The sequence below is a fragment of the Hippoglossus stenolepis genome, chromosome 7, assembly GCF_022539355.2.
Source record: "Hippoglossus stenolepis isolate QCI-W04-F060 chromosome 7, HSTE1.2, whole genome shotgun sequence".
NCBI lineage: Eukaryota > Metazoa > Chordata > Actinopteri > Pleuronectiformes > Pleuronectidae > Hippoglossus > Hippoglossus stenolepis.
The window spans coordinates 20,743,132-20,761,364 of NC_061489.1; the positions used below are offsets into that span (position 1 = coordinate 20,743,132).

Below are 18,233 nucleotides of genomic sequence, written 5' to 3' on the forward strand. Positions count from 1 at the left end.
TAAACAAGTAATAAAATAATGTAGTTGTAAAAAAAATAATTTACGGTTGTCATATTGTGTGGATGCTGTTTGAAAGATCGCAGAGTCGAATATATTGCATGTTGTGTTGCTACTTTACCATAAAAGTGTTTCAACAGATGAACATTATCTATGTGAAGCAGCAGGAAACATTTGGCATGAGCAGTCGATAAATACTGTTCTGATACAATGTGATGCCGATGTGAATCACTCTTTAATGAAAATCATTAGGATCGTCACGGTTATATTTTTACACTTCTGAGTACATTCTGTACACGTTCATGAATCGTAGCATTATGATAAACAGTACGGAGATATATTTATCAGGGCACACACTGTACAGCAGCTTTCAACCGAGGGTCTCCCTGCATCTTATCACAGCAGCAGTGTCAAATCCCCCAGGAAGCGTGTGGCAGAGAGTCAATGGACCTAATATGGAGTGATTCTTCTCCAGGGGCATATCCATGGGAATGTGGCTCTGGTTTCACAGTTATCACTCACACAGAGCTGTCAAACGCTTAGCGGCGTTCTCTTGATCCAATTAATTAGGGCCTAACAAGGCATGGAAAGGGAAGGGATTCAGATCTACGGGGTGGCGACAGAGTCAAAGGCCTCGACAAACGAGGCCAATATCTCGTTACACACTGTCCATTAACGAGACATGTGAAGCACATATGTCAAAGAAAGTTGTGACTGTGACTGACGAGGTTTCCAACCACATGCTGACATGTAGAAAAGGCAGTTTGAATATCTGATATTTCTGAGTAGGGCTGGGTTAAAAAAATCGATTCTCAGATTAAAATGGATCTTCATTTGAATGATCTGAGATCGATTCATAAAATTGCGAGATTGATCCTCTTATATATGCCTTTGTGAGATCTTGAGAGGGAATTGTGAACGTCAAAACATGGCGGGAGCTCCTCCACTGAAGGCACAGCCAAGATTTCAGAATTACAAAGACAAAGAAGAGTTGGACATGTTAGTCGTGTTGAATACATTTCTAATAATGCACCAGGTAAGAGGTTTCCTTTCCCAGTTTACAGCAATAGATCTCTAACAATCTATTTCATATCCAAGCAAAATTGGGTTAGGGTTAGGGTTACTGAAGTATCCCTGACTGAATCGAAATTTAATTAAATCGGTAATCGAATTGAGACTTTGGCAATCAGAGTTGAATCAATTCGGGAAATCATTGGCGACACCCAGGAGTTTCCCAGACGGACAAGCTATCTTTGACCTCTGTGCGAGATGAGCATCTCCTGCGCGTACAATTTGTTGGCTGCGTCATTCTCCGAGGTCTGAAATAATTAATCAAGCGGTGGCGAGCGGAGGTGGCATCCTCTCCTCCGCGTGGAGCAGATGTTGTAAATCCACTGCAGCTCACACAGACAGGTGCCCTCCAGCCGGTTCCTGTCTGCTGCCTTGGTAATGGTGTGTTTCCTTTCCTGGGACACTGGAGGAATCGAGCAGTGCTCAGTCCAGCCTCTGTAATCATCACATTTCGAGATTTCGACAGCAGCAAAACCAAGTTGACTAATCACCGCAAGATGGTGTTTGGTGGAACAAAATACAGAATATGTACATTTTGAATATGGAAAGATTATACTCTGTAGACGTATAAACTGCTTGAACTAAACAGCGTTTCAGTCTCTTGTCAATGCAAATGGGCTTTCATCGTCATCTAGGTGTTAAATCATTGCAGCTAAGCTTTGGTGACGATAGTTAATGTTGACACACATACTCCTACTATTCTACTGACATGCATCATTTGATGGTGGCTACAATATCAAACGTGTAACATTGTGTTAAGACGATATTCAATCATCCATCATCTGTGCCCACAGGGTACAGGCTGTGTCATGCAGGTATTTGCATTCAGTCCTGGGGGCAATGGAGTTTTAGTTCACTTGTCCTGCATGTTTTTTGAAATTGTGTGAAGAAGTGAAAGGAGAACATCCAAACTTCACGTACAGAGGAACAGGAGAAAAGTTGTTTTAGGTACATATCACCTCAGGGAGCCTGAACAAGGATCAGACATGTATTCATTCAGTCTGTCCAACAAAAAGCTCTCATGCAGTTTGTATATTCTCCTCTTGTCTCCAGGGATGTAGTTCAAGTGATGTGTTTTAGAGGGAGGACAGTTGGCCTGTGAGGGTTCGTGAACTGCTGCAAGGGTTACGATCGTATTCCTGCTCTGCCATTCTCTCTATTATACATTTCATACATCTCAGTCTAGACATTAATTCAATTTGCACAAACAAGCATTTCCAGTCATTCCTTTTTATTGTGGCTACGACGAGGCCACAAACTGATTTCACCGATTTGATTAACTGAAGAGCTCCTCCTGGGCATAAAAGAAGCCAAATTAATTTTCCCTGAAAAACCGTGCGGTGCCATAGCTCAGCTGGTATATGGTCTAGTCTGGGAACGCTGATAAGAAACTATTCCATTTGCCGGCTGAACTGCAGTGTAATTCACTCGGTGCATGTAAACAAACAATGAAACAGTAATTAAATACTAAAAGGTTTGTGGCTGCACCTATTTTTAATTAAATAACAGCAGTGATAAAAGCATATAGCGCACATGCACAGCTACAGATATCTAAAAAATTCAGTTGGGGAGCTCATTCATCGTGCCTGTCATAAAACCTGCGCTGGGGCCACAACGATACAAGGCATCTACATTCATCATTCGCAAGCAATGTTGTAGTCGAAGTTTAAGGTTGGCTCCTAAAGTTTTCTTTAGTTTCTGCCTCAGACTCTTCCACACACTGGAATATCTCCGAGGTGAGATAATAGGCCAGTGTTTATCGAAAATAATTACATTGGAGGAATTCTACAGATTCAAATATTTTCATAGGACTGTAAATCTTGTGTCCAAGCAGTAATTAGTGCTGCTACTGTGGAAGATACTGTTACACACAGCTGCCCAAAAAGCTGACCACATTATGATACAGTAGCTCTTTACCGCAGGGAAACTGGAAAGAGGGAAAGGGGAATGATTATTAGCAGCTGTCATCTCGATTTGAGAAGGGAAAAACAGTTCTGATGACGGGTTCGTCATAAAGCCCCTCAATCAGTGGTTATTAATGCCAGCAAGTCAAAGAGGAAACAGAAAGCTCGGCATATATTGATTTAAAAAAGGTCAAAATTGACAGAAGGTTTATTGGAATAAGAGAGAGAGAGATGTTATTCATGCAAGAAGTATTATTTTTAAGAGGATTACAACTGTCTGGATCTCACTAAAGTCTCGAAAAGTGTAGTCTTGCAAGTTTTTGCTGACATAAATTTGGCGTTTAAATCTGCGACGGTCTGAATATGACGAGTAAAATAACTTATGCCTCACTCACTGGCATATTGTGGCAATGAAAATACAAATTTCACAGTTAGCTAACTGGGGGTTGGTAGACCAAGAAATATGTTCTTGGACCTTTTGACGCACATGTTCTTCCAAGATTTGCTTCCATCAATCTTCACGAAACTTTGCTCACCCCAGATAGATTTAGCAGCGTCCCAGAAATTCAACAAGAAGGCAGGAAGTGGAGCCTAAGCCCTGCGTTTGAAAGTGTGTCACAATGGGGCTGTGCCTACTTGTCTGGAACGGTCTTTCTCTCTGGATAAACCACCGAGAGAGACCGAGTTAATGAGCCTGTGTTTGGCCCTTAGAGGCCACTGTATGTCAGTAACCTCAGAGCCGTTCTGTGAACAGGCACAAAGAAGAGAGATTCCACTTTTTATCTGATCAGGAGCTCGACTTAAGGACAGTTCCACCCTCGATGTATAAACTTGGTGATCAACAGCAGGTTTAAACAGACGGGTTAAGTCCATTAAAGGAATCGTTCTCTGGGAAATATCACTGTCACTTGAGTTAGGACAATGACCACTGCTGCTTTTTCCTTTCACCTGCTTCTGAGCTGTAACCAACCAGTGTAACAGAAGACGCCTCCTTACGTTTAGCGGACAATCGAAGCTGAGATCTCGGACCCTGACCTGAAAGGTGACAATTGAGGGTTGAGTGAAAGCAGATCCTGCAGGATATTGAAGTTGTGTATAGCATGTCCATCCCACGTTTCACTGAGTTAATCCTGGAGGAATCCTGGAGCCCATTGGCTATTGACTGACGACAAAGTAGCCTCTGGGGACCACGGCCAATATTTTGGTGCTTCCAGTGTAGACAGCGGATATCCAGGGCAAGACTCGGTTTTCCATTCGCTGCACACTGTTTACACTCCGACTGGTGTCATATATCGAAAGTCGAATGTTTCTCCACACAAAACACAGAGAGCTAAACCTTTTGTAGGTTTTAGGTCCAGACGACATTTTTGCCAAACTCTATTAACAGGTATCTGCATATGAATGCTGGTAAATGAAAAAGGCTGATAGCTGATGCCCTTCAGTCAAAGTGTTGCGCCTCATTTACTCGCCACATGGACTTTTTACATGTGGGCAACCAAAGCCTGCTCAAATTTGATTGGTCAAACTAGAAACAGAAACCAGAGATAATCCAGTTCCCAAAATCTTGTCCCCTCACCCACAGAATCTGCACATTCACTCGCAGGATCGGTTTTTAGAGATTTATCCTGGAGCTTCTCAGAGGAACGGAGCAGCGTCATCTGTCTATATTGGAACGTATCATGCTCTTTCTCAACAAACTATTCATCCAACAGTTCAACTAGTTCAGAGCGAGGTAAAGAAACTGCTTGCTCAGCGTTTCACTGAACACATTTAAATCAAACCAAACCCAGTGCACTGGTGGGAAGATTGAGCTACAACCACAAAGCATCAAGTTGTTCTCCCAAAACAAAACGTTTAACAATGAGCCTGATTGTTCGTCCAATTTTAAACACGGTGGGGATTTTCCCAAAAAGCCTTTTGTCAGTGTTACTGTTACACGGACTGAATTTCAATGTTTACTCAGGTGTAAACCAAGAGAAGAAGGCAAATGAAAATATTCATCTGGCCAATGAAGGTTTGTGCCTAACCTTTCTATTCTGTCAAAGCATTTTGATAATTTTCCATAATTCTGTTTAATATCACCTCTGGGGTTCATATTATCATTATATACACATTATTAGCATTAGTCGACTGGCAGTAATCGTAATTAGCAATTAAAGTTGTAAATTTTTCACACCAAAGTCTGCTCACAGACACTTGATCTCTGTGAAATCACCTCGGGCTGAAAACTGTGAAGATGAAAAAAATCGGAGGGTATTGAGTTAGACGGAAGTGATGAGGATCGGTTCAATCAGGAGGAAGAATGTGTGCAATGAATCTCTAACTCTGCTTAATAAATTTAAATCTGATGAGTTAGAAATCCCACAAAGTGCTCTGATAAAAAAGTGGAGTATTCCTTTAATAGCAGTGTCGGTCTCACTCTGTTATATTTCAGAGTTATATTGATAGTTAGGACAGTTTATAATATGAAAACGGAAACATGTAGGGATGTTTTCAGACAAACATTGTAGAAAAACATGGATGGTGGTTAAAATAAATCCCTCAGCATTTTGCTAAATGAATATCCTGTTTACATCTGAACTCTTACATTTGCAGAAGTGAATTTTTAGCCACTTGGAGGCTGCAGAAACAAGTCGTGAAAACAATTTTTGATCCAGTGTAACAAATAATCTGATGACATGAAAATAGAATTGCTTCACACATTTTGTTGCATTTGCCAACATGAAGAAAGATTAAGGATGGGAGTGGGAAAATATGACTGAATCCACAAATAAGCTCTTTGACAGTTTCTACCAAATTAGCTTCTATCCCGTTCTTAATAGCACAATAAGCCTCTTACAACATGAATACAACAGTAAAATAGAATCTGACACTGTTTTTCCTCATTACTTGCTGCTGGTAACAACAAAACCCCTTCAATCACATAAATCTCCACGGGTAAACACGTTCTGTAACGAGTGCACAGTGATTTATCTGGAGGCACTTCATTATGGATCAGAGCGTTAAACTCAGACTCGTTTATTTTTCCCCCACATACATCTCAGCTAATCAATGGCACGTCTCAGGTATTAACCCTCGTGCAGCGAGGCCCCCGTCTTTCAGCACTTTTACTCCAAACTCTGTGTAACTGTTTCAAGTTATTACGGTTTAATGTCACAGGCGGTTATTTGTGAAAATTGAATAAAGTCACCATTAGAGGTCAGAGCTGTCGGGCTGACTGATATCAGATTAACGTGCCAGATTTTTAAACGCAACACAAAGACGTTTTTTTAAGGGCTCTGACATTGGCTGGAGAAGAGAAGCAGCCCACAGGAAAAGCTTCACAGCCTTTCTGTCTGTGAAGCTTTTAAACCTCAGATCCGTCAGCGAGTAAATGTTACTCAAATGTATTGATGGGGTTTAGATGGGAAACTCTTTTCCTGTATAGAGTTTTATTTCCTGTAGACCATGACGCTGAGGAGATGCAGCTCGGACTCTTGAGGTTTGATAACCAGTCTCCTCACCTGCATTTTATTGAAGGAGAACTTTGGATTTCTATAACTAAACAATTACAGTAACTCTATTACAAATATTAGCAGAATTTTTCCTGAAATTATTTTAGGATTCATTCAATTTTCCAAAAACAAAATGTTGTAAATCTCCTCTATTGTTGTACCGTTAATCTCCAGATTTATTATTTTTTTCTTGAAAGAACTGCAGGATTCGTAATAAGTATAAATACTGAAAGAAATCAATTTGTTAACATGATTATATACACATATATACACACAGTTTCCAGTTTATTAGGTCCAGTGCATCGAGCTAAAACAAATGCAGTCAGACTTTAATAAATTTAAATACATAATGTGTATCTCCAGCCACTAGGGCTCTCTCAATCAAAACAATAACAAAAGATCTTTGTGAGCATAGTCGGCAAGTGTATTCTCTGTTTGTTGATCTGGCTGATTGTATTTGTACCCTGTTTATAAAATAACTCAGAAAGTTTTACTTTCTTTTATATTTCCTGTGTTTACCTGAACTGCAAACAACTGACAAAAAAAATGATTAAATGGAAAGTGTGCAGAGGGCACTAAACGAACACTTCATTGTCTCCCCCCGATAATCAGACTCAGTTGCCATTTTGTGTTACCTAAGTCTTTTGAATCCCTGGGATGTGGGATGCAATTCAGAGGTCTGGAACAAGGTTACGTTCAATCCCAATCTGTGTACTCCGTTAGAGGACAGTCCCCAGGAAATAAAGGAAGTTAAATTGTTCCCCCCTTGGAACTTATTTGGGGAGCGCAGGGCCCATAAAACAAAGTGCCACAAAGCCATTGTTTCTTCTGTCCCTCTCAGACACGAACCTCGGCCCGCTCCTGCTCAGTCACAGAAACACTTAGAAATGGCCATAGAAAGTAATTTGTTGAATTAACTTTTCATAATTTGACAAGAAAATTGAACTTGAATGGCACATACCTCCGCCGACAGTCCCGTTAAGTTCAATCAAGCCTTACAGCAGAACATGAAATTATAATCTCCATTGCAGAACAATGATGGGTTGATAAAAAGAATAGCAAAAATGTAAGCCTACTGCCTTATGAAGCCACATTTAAACCCACTAGATCCAGATTTTTATTTGAATCTGCACCAGATTGCAAACTCTTTTCAGGCCCTTTTCATCAGGATCCATGCATTGTTCTCGGAAAAATTGGTGGAAATGTCCAAAAAAAGCCCACAATGTCTCACAATGTTAAAGTCCCACTCCAGTAGTAGTAGTTTGTAATGAAAAAATTCCCTTCATGGCTTTAAAATGACCTAAATGTAACTCTAAACTCTCTTCGTTATTTAGTGACTGGGATCTATGATTTTGCTGATGTGGCCCCGCCCTGCCGCCATCACAGTTCAGGAGCCTTTTCCAGCCACTGAGCCCCACCCACAAGTTGGCAGGATTGGTTTCTTAGGTTTGTGACATCACTCAAGACTGTTTGAATCTTTTTTTTTACACTGGGACTCCTTTACTGCAGTTTTCAGGTGAAAATACTCAGCCATGGCGTTGACTCCATATTTGGCTCAAAATATGTATTTTTATTATATAAGAGGCACAAAGGAGACATGTTAAAAAACTGGACTTTCACTTTAGGGGGAAAAAAATCCTGCATCCGCCCCTTTGTCCAGATTTAAAAACTTAATGGCTTCTGTCTTAGCCTCTTCAACCAAATTTTGTGCAAACCTGTTTTTTCTTTTTACGTAATCCTGCTGACAAACAAATTAACAGCCATGAAACATTGACTTCTTGGGGAAGGTAACTATCATAGAGCTTTAACCATTTATGAACAATTACAACTATTTTGAATCTCCGGTGCAAAGATGGCAACTTATTGTAGCTGAAACTCTGCTGCGCCTATGAAGCACACTAAATCACACAAGGTGCTGTTTAACAGTGACATGTGTGGAGCTGAACTTTAATGATCAACCCTGACACACAGCAAGTATTAGTCTTCAAATCTAATGCAGGTATTATCCCGTCATACATTGGGTGTTCTGCGTTAACGTGGTATTAACGTCTGGGTGTAACTCACTGCACCATCTCCTCTCACCATTTTACAGGGATTTAATAACTGACCTGTCTTCTCGTGCCACGTGAGGAAGGCGCGGACGTGTGATGAGTTGTCTGTTCACCTTGGGTACTACCTGTGCTCCAAATGAGATTCATGACAAATCCACTACAAGGGGCCAGCCAATATGCTTGGTAATAGCATGCTTGGCAGTACTTATCTGTCTCCATTAAAGACACAGGTCATATCCCACAATGTCAAAACCATTAAATCAAAAAATATAGCCTGATCACCGGCTGGTGCTGGGCACTGTTGCAGTTAAAAAGCAGCTCTGTCGAAGGAGGGCGATTAAAAATAGTTTATCTCGTACAGTCAAAAAAAAAAAATCTGAGGACAAACTAAAAAGCTTTGACAGACTATAATCAGAATCATTTCAATAATAAACATTATGATAATAGAAATGTTTATAATAATTGAAATGATTCCAATTAAGGTCTGTCAAAGCTTTTTAATTATTATAAACGTTATGGTGAATTTATGGATCCTTGTCACCTGATTTCCGGTGCAACCATTTCCAGTTTGAAAGCCTCTGGAGATCTTTGCTTACGCTTCCAGCTTGATCCATTAATATTAAAGTCAATCACCTACAAATGGGACTTGCACCTTGATATGAAACTGTCATCATGGGCCTGTTGTTGCAGCTTTTGCCATTTATTGCAGCAGGAAAATGGGGAAAAAAGACCTGGACTAGGCAATTGTGCTTAATTCTATCTCATTTCAAGCCTCTGCGTGGATCTGTCAAAATGAGCTCCGCTGCACATTTATCATGCAGATAAGATCAAAGCTTGGACAGTCGACTACTTGCCTTGGATTTAGTTTTTATCTTTCATAACAGTGGAGGCAACAGGGATTCGGCTTGAACTCCGCAACTCCTGTGAATGAATAAACTGACCCTGTGTGAGATGGATGTCTTCCTCGGGACCCGCAGGCCTGGACTGAACATCATCGCTGCTCCAGGATCACGTCTCAGCTCAGACCAACATGTCAGACAGCCAACCACCAAGCCTTAATAAACCGAGCCTGGCGCCGGAAATAAGGGTTGATTCACATTCCCAGGGCCAAAGTTAACATTTTTGAAAGTCTCGTTCTGTCTCACTAGCAATCTGCGATAAAAGGCATTTAGTTTGCAGCATCAATGTGAATGTTAAGCGTTTGTCCCTGAAAGAAAATTGCCCCCAGCCTTTGTATGTTTGTTGGTTGGTTTGTATGTTAGTTAGCCGGATTACGCAAAATCTACTGGACGGATTATCACGAAACTTGGTGGAAGGATGCGATATGGGTCAAGGAAGATCTCACAAAATGTTGGTGCCGATCCGGATCAAGGGGCGGATCCAGGAAAAACATTTTTTACTTTCGTTAATATTGCAAGATTAGGCGTTTTTGAGATTTTCACTGATTACAGGGAACAGGGAATAATTAATTGATCTTAATTTAAAAATCAGGCATATCTAGGGAACTGATAACTGACAGTACTGACAGCTGAATTGAATTGAAGGGGACTGTTGGGCCTGGGCCATTTTTGTTCAATCAATTAATTGACTAATCTTGTCAGTTTTAAAGTATTCATCACTAGGGTTTCTATGGTATCCATGTGGACCAGTAAAAGTAGATATTTTGAATGACAAAAGTTCCTACAATTAAAACTAGGCCTCAAAATGTTTCACCATCTGATTTACAATTAAAAACCTCAAGATTTACAGGCACGTAAACTGAATCTTTTCTACATAAAGTGAACATGATGAAGTAAACAGAATTTTTTTACCCTTGAGACATGATTTCATCCGACAACGAAAGAAAAAGAATCTCCAAATGCCATCTCTTTAATGGCCACTTTTCCCAGCTGAGAAATATTGCTCCTATAATGTTTGCTCCGAGAGCTTCTTCTGCAAAACTGTGGTGATTTCAGGATCCCTCTGTGTTGGCTCGCAGGTATCTGGGGCAGTTAGGGGGGGAGCTGTGTAATGTGTGATCCCGGCTTGCTCACCAAATAAGCCATCAATGTCACAGAAACTGCCCAGAATGCTACATAAATTGGGTTGAGTCATCAAAAAGGTCCATTATAGTTTCTGACCTTTTCGCAGTTTGGTCTCGGCTAATTAATTTGGGCAGATCACCGAAGCTGCCTTTGGAATCGACATCCAAACCTTTTTTAATCTGTCTAGAACAATATGTATGCCATCAGTAATTTATCCTGGATGCAGCAGTATGAAGAAGTACATCACTGCCTCTGTCGATCTCTAATCAGCCATTACGAACCAAATTGTTCACCGCCAAAGGTCACGACGGAGAGAGAAGCCGATTCAAAAAGCAAACTGTTCTTTTCTTTTCAACACATACGTCACTATGGCATCTCCTTTCATTTCACCGATGAAGACCTTCAAAGAGGCTGATATTCATAATGAATAAAGAGGTGATATAATTCATATTCCCACCCCTTGCTAAAGCAGGAGAGCTGATGGAAATTAAATTAAAGTGATGACCCATTGTCATGGTCATTAGCGGGTGTATTGATGTTTGTTCGCTCTTTGGAGGCAGCAGCCGGATTGACACATTTGTGTCTGGTGACAAAGAGACGCTGAGAGGCAACAACACGCGGCCCCGCTCTCACAAGACTGTGGATAGTTGCCACAGAAATCAATATTCCAGCTTCCTTCAATTACATGGAGAGGAGGTGGCTCAGTGACACTCACTGCAATGACAGATGTACTGCTGAGGATGCTCAATTTACTGGGAGGCTCCACCAGAATAAAACTTTGCAGGCACGTAGCAGGTAAATGGCTGAAATGATGGGGCAGTAGCCTACAGAGTATAAATTCTGCATGATGCATGAATATCTATAATATATAATGGACTGAAATGTGGACCTGGGATATGGTTGCAGTGACCTGAAATATATAACTGTGAAGCTAAACATATAATCCACACATGTAGTAGAGAAAAACTGCATTTTATGGCACACACATGCACATGCACGCTCACACGCACACATGGAAGCATGTAAGCTCCTTTCTGCAGCTCACCACACAAATCAGCCAATTTAAAACAGGAAGAAAAATGTTCTTAACAACTGAAATGTAAAAAACAAAAAGGCACCTTTTTTACATTGAGATTTGGAATATAATATAACCAGTTGTCAGCAATACCCATACAATCATATAACAAAATGCTGTAGGAAGGAGCGACAGGAAAAACTCCCTCCATTTGCACTGCTCTGGATTATTCTCCTCTCCTGACAGATGATTTCAAACAGAAAAAGCCTTCACTTACCCAAAGTTATGAGATGGAACAGATAAACTCCCCACAGATGCATCTCTGTGTGAAACGAGAAGTCAGGTTACGCGTCGGATCTGCAACTACAGCTGCGCAATTACACTACCAGAGGAGGGTATCCTGTTCTGCATGTGGAGATCATTATTGGCACAGGGGCGATAATCTCTGAACAACTAAAACAAAAAATCCTCAGAGCGTCTACTCAGCTTGTTGCTGTCTCAGAATTGTACTTAGAATCCCACCAGTTTCTCCCAGGACGTCGTCACAGCCGCGCTTTTGCGCAAAGCCGGAGCCATGCGTAAAATGATGCGAGTCAAAGTTGCTCCTGCGCGCTGTACGGTCCAGTAACGCGTGTGTGTGTGTGTGTGTGTGGGTCTGTTGCGCGTCGCTGTGGTCGCACCAGTCCTCCAGTGCTGTGAGCTGCTGGAGAGATGCTGAGTGCTGCCGGGAAGAAGAGAGAGAGAGAGAGAGAGAGAGAGAGAGAGAGAGAGAGAGAGAGAGAGAGAGAGAGAGAGAGAGAGAGAGAGAGAGAGAGAGAGAGAGAGAGAAAACAGTTTGTGCAGGAGGACATTAAACAGCCTGCTCTCATGGTCAGGGATTCTGTAGCGCTAATAAAGTGTGACATGATGTTTATTCTGCAGCAGAAACCTTATTATGCTTTTCCCACAGGGACTTATAGTGTGTGTGAGGGAGATTATAGTAATCTTAACCTGCTTTGTTTTATTTTTACATCTACTACTGATGCTCTTATGTCATATTTATAATATTTCCTGTACATATTTGCATTTGCATATAATCTCTCTCATAATAACTTCTGCTTTGTACTGTACTTGATTTCTAGTGTGTGTGTGTGTGTGTGTGTATGGGGGTGTTAGATAAAGGCTCATCTTTTTATCTTTCATGTCATTTATTCTCATTTATATTTATTCCAAAATCTAACACTTATCATTGCTTATATAATATAACAAGTTTTAGCAGTGTTGAAGATAAAATTGAGTTGCGAGTTTGATCTGAGGCCAAAGGGTAAAGTGTTGAGAACCTTAGTTCGGGGCCTTTTGTTCGATCTCGGGGGCCCATCGGCAAATTAGCCCCTAGGGGTCAACGACCAATATTTTGGAGCTTCCCGTATAAAAAGTGGATATTCAGGCAAAGACTCCTGCTTCTGTTTGTCGTACAATGTTTACAGTCCAACAAGTTTTATCACACATGTCAAACGTTTTGACTTTGGGGTTTTAGATCCAGACAGTATTTTAGCTAATCTATATTAACAACTATCTGCATATGAATGCAGATAAATAAATTAATAAGCTGGTGCATTATTGTTCAGTGTGTTCCTCCTCTTATTCTCTCCACGCTGACTTTTTACCTGCGGGCGTCCAAAGCCTGCTCAAACATCATTGGTCAAACCAAAAGGCTTCCGACCAAAATCCGACCCTCGCCAACAGAATTTGCATATTCTCATGTAGAATCTGTTATTACCTCTTGTTTTACTCTGAAGCACCAAAAATCTCACAAGTTATCATTAATTATGGCTCCTGTATGTCACTATCATTTTTTTGGACGAGTTATCAAGATCGCATATGTTTAAGGCCTGAATCTGAGTTATTTTATAGTCATGTTCAGCAGTTTTCAGTATCAAGGGAAGAAATCACAACTCTTAGAAGAGGCAGATTTGGGGCACTCACAGGAATCCCTCATTTTATTTTTCTGTGCACAAACGTTGGTCTAAATTCATGTGGACAGCACACCTCGAAATGTTACACAATAAGATCCAGACCGGCCGTCCCTCACATTCCTCCCTCAGCCTGGAAGCTTTGGGATGCGAGATACAGAAAGTCACCTGGAGATCCTGTGTGTAGGCGGAAGTCTCTGAATTCATTTTGAATAAAAAAAAATACATTTTCTTTTTCAGAAACTGCAACGGTTTTTCTTCTGTTCAATAAAAAAAAAAAACATTTGGTCCCCGGGGAGAAGCGTGGATCCAGTTTCTGGTCACAACCGACTACCGGAGCTGCACAGCCACATTTTCTGAGCTGCTCACTGTTTGGAAACAGGCTGCTATTGATTCTTCAGCGTTAAGAATTCAACGTTCACACCATCTGTTCATTTTATGGTTCAGCAGAGAACGTCAGTGGGCCAGGTTGTGCATTTGGAGTTTGTTGACGTACGTCTCCAAAACGTCAACAACAAATGGAGTTTCCAGATGATCCGCGCAAACAAAGCTGGTGAGGAGCAGATAACAAAAGGGTCACCATGTTTGGATCGGCGGGACGCAGTGTGTGTGCTTTACTGTACATGTGTGACAGTGTCTGTAAAGCAACCCAGGGGTCCAAAAGGATGATCCAGCTGTGTCCCGAAGACAGAATGAAGACCTCTGAAGAGCCAGTTCTGCCTGCTTGTGTTTATCTGTGCTGCTCTACAGCCGTTCACTGGACTTACATGAGCAACTGCAATATTCATCCAAGCGTTTTTCTGAGCCATTCTTATTAAGCTGTGTTTTTTGTTTTCCTTCTGCCGAGGCCTCAGATTGGAAAGACTGTAACTGTAGAATATCTTTACGCCTCAGCGATTGTAATTTTAACTCCCTAACAAGCTTGCAATGAGAATATTTGAAACAATGCATTGCCATCTCTATTGGGAGTTGGAGTACTTAAACGTCGGGAGATGGGCTCAGAAAATGCTTTATGAATCCTTAAAGAGTGACTCTGTGCCATGGGGATCTTTTGGGTAAAGTACATATTTGCAATGTGCTCCTGCATTTGTAATTCAAATCAACATCAAATTCTGCGAGAATGAAAAATCCCCAACAACGGTTTAGGGAGAATGAGATGGAAAATGTTTATTTTCTTCAAAACCATTTAAGTCTCTGGCTCCGTCTCAGTGGAGTGTGGGAGCCGAGGGGTTCGTCTCTCACAACCCGCAAATTGACAAACGCTAACCTGACGTGATCTGAATCGCCTCAGCTCTGATTTCTCCGGTAGAAATGTATCCGTCTCTTACACCAGTGCCGGCTGTCATAAAACATGATTCAGGGAAACTAAGCTTCCGTCATTAGGTTCAGGATCTCTTCCTTCTACAGCAATCTTTCAATATGGAGAGCAGGTGCTGTTGAAACATGGAAGATGGACAACTCTCAGCTGTTGCTTCAGGCAAAGGTTTATTGATTTCCTATCTTTGTGAGCTGCAGCAACGTGGACAGGCCCAACATTAATGAGAGATTAGTTGTTGTGTCAAAGCGCCTGAACTGGGTGATGAAGAGCGGCTTTGTAAATATTTGTTGGAGCAGCTTTAACATTTTTACAGCGTTTTACTTGCTGCCAAACGCAGACTTCTAACTTTTCTGCATGATGAACCAAAGCGGAGTGACCTCATTTCCCTTTGTTCAAAGTACAGTGTCCCATTTGATGCATGCCTATGTTCTCTTCGTTGGTTTGGGGGGGGGATTTTTTTATTTTTTGTCTCGTTCAGGGAGATTTCAAAGCTCCTGCGCGTCCACGTCGTTGGCACAGCCACACAAGTGCTTTCATTTATTTTGCCTGATTAGACCTCATTCAGGTTGAAGTTGGGGGGAAGGCCGTGTGGGATTCATGTGAGGACACCCAATGCCTTGTAGATAGAGAGAGAGAGAAAGAGAGACCTCTTCAATGGCAGATGTTTTGGCTTCAAATAACAGGAAATACAGCCGAACCAATATGGACTTTGTGGCGGCCAATACTGATATCGGGGAGTACAATTTTTAAATGCAATATATCTGCAGATATACATATTAAAAAAATTGGCAAAGATTCCTAAGGTGTCGTTATCAAATAATTGTGACAAAGAAATGTAATGTAGGCTCGATATTTCACAGTTTAACATAAACTACCAAATATATAAAGCTATGATATCAGGAAATTTTTATCAGGCAGCTGATACATTGGTCAGGCTCTAGTAGGACAACCAGAAATTTAATTTATAACATGAAACAAAGGCTCCGTCATATTTAAGTGTCTCAGTTATGATCGACATGCACAGTAACACATGTCTGAGCTCACACAGCTAAATGGAGTTTAGCTAAATAAAGACCAGGTCATCCCCTACATCTACTCAACATGTTCTATGCTGCTGAATATGGATTCTTGCTGGGAGCCGGTGGTGTTGATGGTGGGGGGTAATGGTCACTTTCCAAGTGCTTCAGCTTTTATTGCAGTTTGTGTTTATAATACGTCCTGTCTTGTGATAAAAGTTGTTTACCACCACAGGAGACATAAGTAACTTTCAAAATATCAGCTTGGTTCACAGATGGTAATGCTAACATGGGTTTAGCACAGTCTCCTCACAGAAAGAAGGTTCGCGGTTTGAATCCCAGCTTGGTCGGTGTAGCCCTGCGAGTAGTAACCAAGCTTCTAGCACCAGCTCCAGGCCACATGTTTAAACTTCACTCTGCCACTCTCTGGCTTGGTAATGACAAAGTTTTTGTTGTCCTGCTTTGACTTTTGCACAAAACAGCCGAGTCAGGGAGACGTCAGTCAAGCTGTCGCACCCACGCAAACCTCAGCGGGGGTCTAATCAAGTGAAAAGTTTTAATTATGTGGCAGTAGTCTCGCTTCTCTCCTGTACTTATTACCATAATTTGAGATATCAGAGCTCTCTGTCTTTCTTTCAGAAGCCATTTGCTGCCATTCCTTCTCACGGTAAACAAGTTTCAGACCCCGGCGTTTCCCCCGGATGCATAATCCATCAAGAGTAAACACGAAATCCTCATTTTAATGGCGTTTCTAAACTGCCCACGTCGAGAAGTTTCGTCTCCTGCCAATCAGCTGACGTCCACAGAAGTACACGGCCTCTCTGGGGGACGCTAAGGTTTTAGAAAGAACAAGTCTGCAGGAGGGAATAATTGTAAAGCACGTCACCCTGATCATTGTGATTATATTTCAGGCATCTTTGTCGGCCAAGACAGACGGACACCCACGTTCCTGTTTTAATGGCGACAGGCAGGTTAGAGATGGAGAGGAGAGTTCATGTTGCAGCGAGCCACAATGAGTCTGGTGACATGTGCTTCAGGACCTCATTCCACACCCCCACACATTCAGGGTTGACTAAAAAGGAGGCCATGCATACATGCTGGTTCCAGGGCAGTGACGTAATGTTTGTGGTTGATTGCGAACAGAGTGGTAGTTGTTCTGTGTGAACCTCCAGGGACACTTCTTCTTTCAGTGGGTCAGTACAGGACAGACCACTTTAGAAACTTCTTCTCCGCGCCAGAAGTGTCACTGTCTCATCGTTGAATATTTGAACAGGGCTTAACGTGGTGTAATTAAGCTTTAATCCCCGCTGGACAGCCAATATCGCCGGTGATCTCTCCCTTTTTTAAATGTCAGACGAGGAAATCTAACTTGTCATCTCCAAGTGTGTGACAAAAGAGGGACTCCCGGTATTTGACAACACACGCTGGGAGGTTTTTCTGGCGCCTGCAGTCACCGCAAACTGTGAAGGGTGTTTCACAGCCAGCGACGTGCCAAATACAGCAGCGCTCACATGGTGCAAGACTGCACGGCGGCCGCTCGTACAGACGGCGACTCTCTCTCACCCTCTCACTACACAGCAGATGGTGTGTCTCTCGGAAGGTTATGTTACTGCTCTGCGGATGCTGGTTGTGTCTTAAACCTAATTTGGACCACGCACATGCACACACACACACGCACATGCATGCCAAGACATATGCAGAGAGGAAGCGGTAGATTTTGAGAAAGATGACGTTAATAGTTTTCTAATGGTCACACAGTGGAGGGCGGCTCCACATGCTGCAACACCAACACAGTTGTAATGTTTCGGGTTGTTTGTTTCTCCTATTCCCTCAATCCTTCCTTTCTTCAACAGCTGAATATAGAAACACATGTATCTGCTCTATCGCTCTCTTTAGTTTCACCTCACGTTTCGGCCATTCTCACTTTGGTAATTAAAGATTAGTCAGAGATTTTTTTTAAAGAAGAGCAAAAAAAGAGATCAGGTTACGCCGGCGTTGACGGATGATAAATTCATGAAAGCTTTCTTTTTTCTCCAGAAGAGGCTCTCTCTCTTTCTCTATGGGTGTCTCTGTGGTAGGCTTGGGGAGGTGAAAAGGTTATCCCAGAACATCTATCACTGATTTCCTGACACTCCTGGTGGCCAAAAATAATCAGATGGCACCTGGATCAACAGCTCTACGCCTCGAGATCCATAACTCATCTCCTGGGATTTTGTGAATGTGAGAGCACACGCCGAAAATATGTGTGGGTGAGCGCAAGTGTGTGTCTGCAGATTTGGGGTTTGTTTATAAATGGCTATTCGGCCCCTGTCTCTGACATTTTGATGAGAATTTATGCTTTTCCCCACGTGTCTTTTTAAGCTGGGAGCGCCGAGCAGATGTTCATGGGAA

The 18,233-nt window shown here is 41.8% G+C and overlaps 1 protein-coding gene across 1 annotated transcript in view; it reads right to left on the reverse strand.

Annotated features, from left to right (window-relative positions):
- The window catches only part of gfra4b (GDNF family receptor alpha 4b), a 39,131-nt gene extending 26,880 nt beyond the window's left edge, over positions 1-12,251 (reverse strand). Inside the window, exon 1 of the mRNA XM_035160531.2 lies at positions 11,834-12,251. Coding sequence (XP_035016422.1) covers positions 11,834-11,876 — 43 coding nt within the window. The 5' untranslated portion in view covers positions 11,877-12,251. The remainder of the gene's footprint in view (positions 1-11,833) is intronic.
- Positions 12,252-18,233: the final 5,982 nt, after the last annotated feature.